The 6259-nt window shown below is 35.1% G+C and overlaps 1 protein-coding gene across 2 annotated transcripts in view; it reads right to left on the reverse strand.

Annotated features, from left to right (window-relative positions):
• Positions 1–6259, reverse strand: part of LOC103660690 (N-acetylated-alpha-linked acidic dipeptidase 2) — a 109363-nt gene that overhangs the window by 78146 nt on the left and 24958 nt on the right. For both annotated transcript variants that reach the window (XM_008688343.2, XM_040631008.1), the window contains exons 9-11: positions 5724–5809; positions 5320–5439; positions 5127–5209 (exon numbers count right to left, since the gene is read on the reverse strand). In XM_008688343.2, coding sequence (XP_008686565.1) covers positions 5127–5209; positions 5320–5439; positions 5724–5809 — 289 coding nt within the window. The remainder of the gene's footprint in view (positions 1–5126; positions 5210–5319; positions 5440–5723; positions 5810–6259) is intronic.

The raw sequence follows: 6259 nt of genomic DNA on the forward strand, positions 1-6259 counted from the left end.
TCAACAAGAAAAAGAAGACTCAAGTAAAATCAGAAAGAAAGAAAAAAGTTAAAACTAACACCACAGAAATACAAAGGATTATAAAAGACTACTATAAACAATTATACACCAACACACTGGACAACCTAGAAGAACACAATTTGGTGCAGCCACTCTGGAAAACAATATGGAGGTTCCTCAAGAAGTTGTAAAGTAGAGCTACCCTACAACCCAGCAACTGCACTACTGGGTATTTACCCCAAAGAAACAAATGTAGTAAACCGAAGGGGCACATGCACCCCAATGTTTATAGCAGCAACGTCCACATAGCCAAACTATGGGAAGAGCCCAGATTTCCATCAACAGATCAATGGATAAAGAAGATGTGGTATATATATATACCATGGAATATTCATTCAGAAAATGAAATCTTGCCATTTGCAACCACATGGATGGAACTAGAAGGTATTATGCTAAGTGAAATAAGTCAATTAGAGAAAGACAACTATCATATGATCTCACTGATATATGGAATTCAATAAACAAGGCAGAGATCATAGGGGAAGAGGAAAAAATGAAGCAAGACGAAGCCAGAGAGGGAGACAAACCATAAGAGACTCTTAATCTCAGGAAACAAACTGAGGGTTGCTGGAGTGGAGGCGCGTGGGAGGGATGGGGTAGCTGGGTGATGGACTTTGGGGAGGGTAGGTGTTGTGGTGAGTGCTGTGTCTTGTCTAAGACTGATGAATCACAGACCTGTACCCCTGAAACAAATAATACATTATATGTTATTAATAAAAAATTATACACCAACAAACTGGACAACCTAGAAAAAATGTAAAATTCTAGAAACATACAATCTTCTAAAACTGAATCAGGAAGAAATAAAAAAATCTGAGCTGACCAATTACTTGTAACAACACAGACCCCATAACCAAAAAACCCAACAAACAAAAGTCCAGGCCCAGTGGCTTCACAGATAGAATTAATACCTCTCTTTCTCAAACTACTCTAAAAAATAGAAGAGGATGGGGCGCCTGGGTGGCACAGCGGTTAAGCGTCTGCCTTCGGCTCAGGGCGTGATCCCGGCGTTATGGGATCGAGCCCCACATCAGGCTCTTCTGCTATGAGCCAGCTTCTTCCTCTCCCACTCCTCCTGCTTGTGTTCCCTCTCTCGCTGGCTGTCTCTCTCTGTCGAATAAATAAATAAAATCTTAAAAAAAAAAAAAAAAGAAGAGGAAATAAAGCTTCCAATTCATTCTATGAGGCCAGCATTACCCTGATATCAAAACCAGATAAAGACACACGGAAAAAGAAAGAAAAGGCAGGAAAGGGAGAAAAGAGAGAAAAGAAGGAAAGAAAAGGAAAGGAAAGGAAAAGAAATTTTATAGGCTAATATCCCTGATGAACACACTCAGAAATTCTCAATGAATTATTAGAAAACCAAATTCAATAATACATTAAAAGGACCATTTATCATGATCAAGTGGGACTTATACCAGGGTTGTAAGAATCTTAAGATCAGCAACAAGACAAGGATGTTCACTCTTGCCACCCTTTTCAACATTGCATTGGAAGTCGTAGCTGTAGCAATCAGACAAGAAAAAGAAAAGGCATCCAAATCAGTAAGGAAAAAGTAACACTGTCACTACTTGTAGACGACATGATACTATATACAGAAAACCCTAGAAACTCCACAAAACTAATAGAACTAATAAATGATTAAGTTGCTGGATGCAGTATTAATATACAGAAATATGTGGATTCTATATGCCAACAACAAAGTAGCAGAAAGAAAGTTTAAGAAAAGAATCCCATTTACAACTGCACTAAAAAGAATAAAATACCTAGGAATATATTAACCAAGGAGGTGACAGACCTGTACCCTAAAAGTATAAAAAATTGTCAAAGGAAACTGAAGATAATACCAACAAATGGAAAGATAAACCATGCTGGTGGAATCGATTAATATTTTTAAATGTCCATAGCACCAAAAGCCATCTACGGATTCACTGCAATCCCTATCAAAATACCAGTAACATAGTATTATTCACAGAACTAGAACAAATAATCCTAATATTTGTATGCAACCACAACAGGCCATAAAAAAACTAGGTCATCTTAAGAAAAGAGAACCAACGTGGAGGTATCATAATACCACATTTCAAACTATACTAGGAAGCTATGTTAATCAAAAGAGTATGATACTGGCACAAAAATGAGTCATACTGATCAACAGACCAGAATAGAGAACCAGAAATAAACCCACTTATGGCAATTAATCTATGACAAAGGAGGCAAGAACATGCAATGGGGAAAAGCAGTCTCTTCAATACACAGTACTGAGCAAACCGGGCAGCTGCATGCAAAGAATTAAACTGGACAACTTTCTTACACCATATACAAACATAAACTCAAAATGTATTAAAGACCTAAACGGAAGACCTGAAACCATAACACTCCTAAGAAAACATATGAGCAGTAATGTCTTGGACATCAGCCTTTGTAATATTTTTCTGGATCTGTCTCCTCAAGCAAGGGAAGCAAAGGCAAAAATAAACAACTGAGACTACATCAAAACAGAGAGCTTTTGCCCAGCCAAAAAAAAAGAAAAAAGAAAAAAATCAACAAACCAAAAAGGCAACCTACTGAATAGGAGAAGATATTTACAAATGATGTACTTATAAGGAATTCATACCCAAAACATATAAAGAACTGATACAACTCAGCACCAAAAAACCCCCTAATAATCCACTTAAAAAATGGGCAGGGGATCTGAAGAGACATTTTTTTCAAAGATGATAGATACACAGATGACAAACAGACACATGAAAAGATGCTCAGCATCACTACCCAGGGAAATGCAAATCAACACCACAATGAGGTATCATTTCATACCTATCAGAATGGCTCGTATCAAAAAATAAATAATGAGTGCTGATAAGGATGTGGACAAAAGGGGACCCTCACGCAGTGTTGGTGGGAATGTAAATTGGTGCAGCCACCAGGGAAAACAGTGTAGAGACTTCTTGAAAAACTAAAATTAGAACTACCATGTGATCCAGCAATTCCTCTCCTGGGTATTTACCCAAAGAAAAGGAAAGCACTAATTAAAAAAGATACATGCAACCCCTATATTTATTGTATCATTATTTACAATAGCCTAGATATGGACATAATCTAAGTGTTCATCAATGGATGACTAAAGATGATGTGGTGTGAGTGTGTGTGGGGGGGGGAAATGTGTGTGCACACTGGAATATTACTCAGCCATAAAAAAGAATGAAACTTTGCCATTTGTGACAACACAGATGGACCTGGAGGGTATTATGCCAACTGAAATAAGTCAGAGAGAGAAAAACAAATACCATATGATTTTACTTATATGTTGAATCTAAGAAAGAAAATGAACAAACAAAAGCTGATACAGAGAACTGGTGGTTGCCAGAGGGAGGGGAGTGGGAGGACAGGCAAAATAGGTGAAGGGATTAATAAGTACAAACTTCCAGTTATAAACAGTAAGTCACGAAGATGCAAAGTACAGCATAGTCAATAATATTATAATAACTTTATATGATGATAGATGGTAACTACACTTACTGTAGTGAGCATAATATATAAAACTGTGAATCCACAATTTGTACACCTGACTAATATAATATTTTCTGTCAACTATAGTTAAATTTTAAAAAGATTATAATAAAAAAAAAATTACAGCTGTGCATGGTTATGGCACAAATGAGAACTGTTGCCTATCTTCAGTCACTTGCCCACAATGGCCAGTTGGTAGTTGCCCCTGTTACAGATACATACAGCATCAGAGTTTCCATTACAACACAGTTTTAGTAGAAATAAAGATGATTCCTTAACTATATTTAAAGAAAGTATGCTGCTGAATATGATCGAAAATTGGAAAGTGTTGAAATTGATTCTAGCCCAGATTTATTTAGGTTAATGAAAAGTATATTTATTACTTTTTATCTTAGATTTTTTGTTCTTTAAGCTGCTAAAATTAGAGAAACAGACACACCTATTTATATATACATGTATTCACAAGAATTTGCATTTCTAAAAGCAAAGGGAATTTGATTCATCTAAATAATCTACTTCCAAAATGCATGTTCATAATTACTGATACGATAATAAAACTTTGCAATGTCAACTGAATATAGGGATAAGTGACAGAAAACAAGTAACTGTGTGTGATTTTACTCCCATACTTATTTCATTCACATTATCATTTTAAAGTAAAGTTAGAAGAAATGAGTGAGGAGGAAAGTATTTTAAAAACTAGATAATAACAAGAAGTGTATAACATGCTTTAAAACAATGCTATCAAATTGCAACTCATAAAAGATAAATCCATGGTGCCGGGAGAGTAGAGCTTATACAGTGCACATGTCTTTACAAAATGTGTGTCCTTACCTTGTACATTAAAGAACTTAGAACTTAGTTACTCGATAGGGAAGAAGATGAAAGAAGGGGGCCTAGGAGAGACGCTTAAAGATAAAGCATTAGGAGCAAGTGTAACATGAAAATCAACCACACCTGAAGAAAAAATTAATATCTGAAATTATAAAGGCAATTTACTAAAGTAATTCCATTTACAAAACGTATCTTCTACTCAACACTCAAGCACATCTTTTGTAGAAGGTAAAATATATCTATGGTTGCAATTTATATGGAATCTGCAAATGTAAAACTATAATCAAATTACAGTCACCTTAGGTTTTCTTAGGTAAAAGCACCATAGGTTTTCGTAAATAGAACTCCAAGGAAACTTCAAAAACTTGAAAATTAACTCCCAGGATCTGCATCCATTTTTACATAGGCCAATCCTCTTGTCAGAAAAGCTTGCTAATTTTGGTTATTCCCTGAGCTTACAAATTTTACTTAGTCATAAAACAAATACAAACAGAACCCAAATTTTTTTGACAAAAATAAATCTGGTTTTGGCCCAGTAATTAAGAAGTTATTCTGCTTTGCCAAACTAATGTGAAAGTAAAAACAAACTATTTCTTAAATTCTTGAGTCTTTCTCCAAATTAAAAGCATTTTAGATAATGGAATTGATCTGTGCTCCTCCGGAAATACACGTAGTGTTTCCTGTCGACCAAGAAAATAACAAGAGCCTCTGGTCATTTTTACCTCAGCCCATTCTGTGGAACCCAGCAGCCCGAACTCTTCTGCGTCCCAGCTGGCAAAAATGATAGTTCTTCTAGGTCTCCAGCCTGCAATCATACATAATGTGAACATACATTATTAGGTATACCTGCCTAAAAATAGAGGACAATTAAGTGAGTCACTTTTCATCATCACCTACCAAAGAAACATTATTTACCTCCACTCATCAGTTTTCCGAAACTCTGGACAATTTCTTGCAAAACAGCAGCCCCACTGGTTGGGTCAATAGCTCCAAACACCCAGGAGTCGCGATGACCTCCCAGAATAACATACCTGTCTGGAAAATAACATGTTCAAAAGAACTACAACTTTCAATACATTACAAATAGTTCCGATTTAGGTTTTGAAATTAAACTTCCTTTGGTTGCATTTCTTCCATAGGAAAAAAAATCAACACTATAAGGTCGAGGTTTCTTTTAAGAGTCGTATAATTTTTTTTTTCCCCAAATGTAGCTGTTTCACATCAGTCAGGGGAAAAAAAATCAATCATTGACTGAAGTGTGTTTTCTCTTACTCTTTTAATCTTTGTACAAATGAGTGTTTAAAAACATTCAGACTCACCAGGTTCCACAGATCCTCTGATCGTTCCAATGACATTGTAAATCCTTGTAATTCTATTGGTGTTATGAACGTGCATTCTTACCTTCCTAGGATTTCAAAGGGAATAAATTACTTCATACAGATCATTACATCCAACAGTTTTGTTCTACCATTTTATTATGAAAAATCTCAAAATTACAGAAAACTGTGTAATAGGACAATGAATTCCCATATATCCACAACCTAAATTCAATAATCATTAACACTGTTGATGTGTGCAATTTTAAATGGTTAATACATTTTACTCCTAAGTACTTAAGCACGCTTAAAGTGAGAGTTTAAAAACTGAATGTCAATATTTTTATTATTCCTCCCTCACAGCTGTATCGTTGATATTTATTTAAAGTCCAAAATACTCTTATTCAAAATGTCTTGGGTATTCATTCTAAAAGTTTTCAATACACTGTATAAATTATAAAAATAAGGAAGGCAGACAATTATGTACAAAAGGACAAATAAGCATTTTTAAAATATGTCTTTGTATTTACATTAATTCC

Source organism: Ursus maritimus, unplaced genomic scaffold, assembly GCF_017311325.1.
Source record: "Ursus maritimus isolate PB19 unplaced genomic scaffold, ASM1731132v1 scaffold_16, whole genome shotgun sequence".
NCBI lineage: Eukaryota > Metazoa > Chordata > Mammalia > Carnivora > Ursidae > Ursus > Ursus maritimus.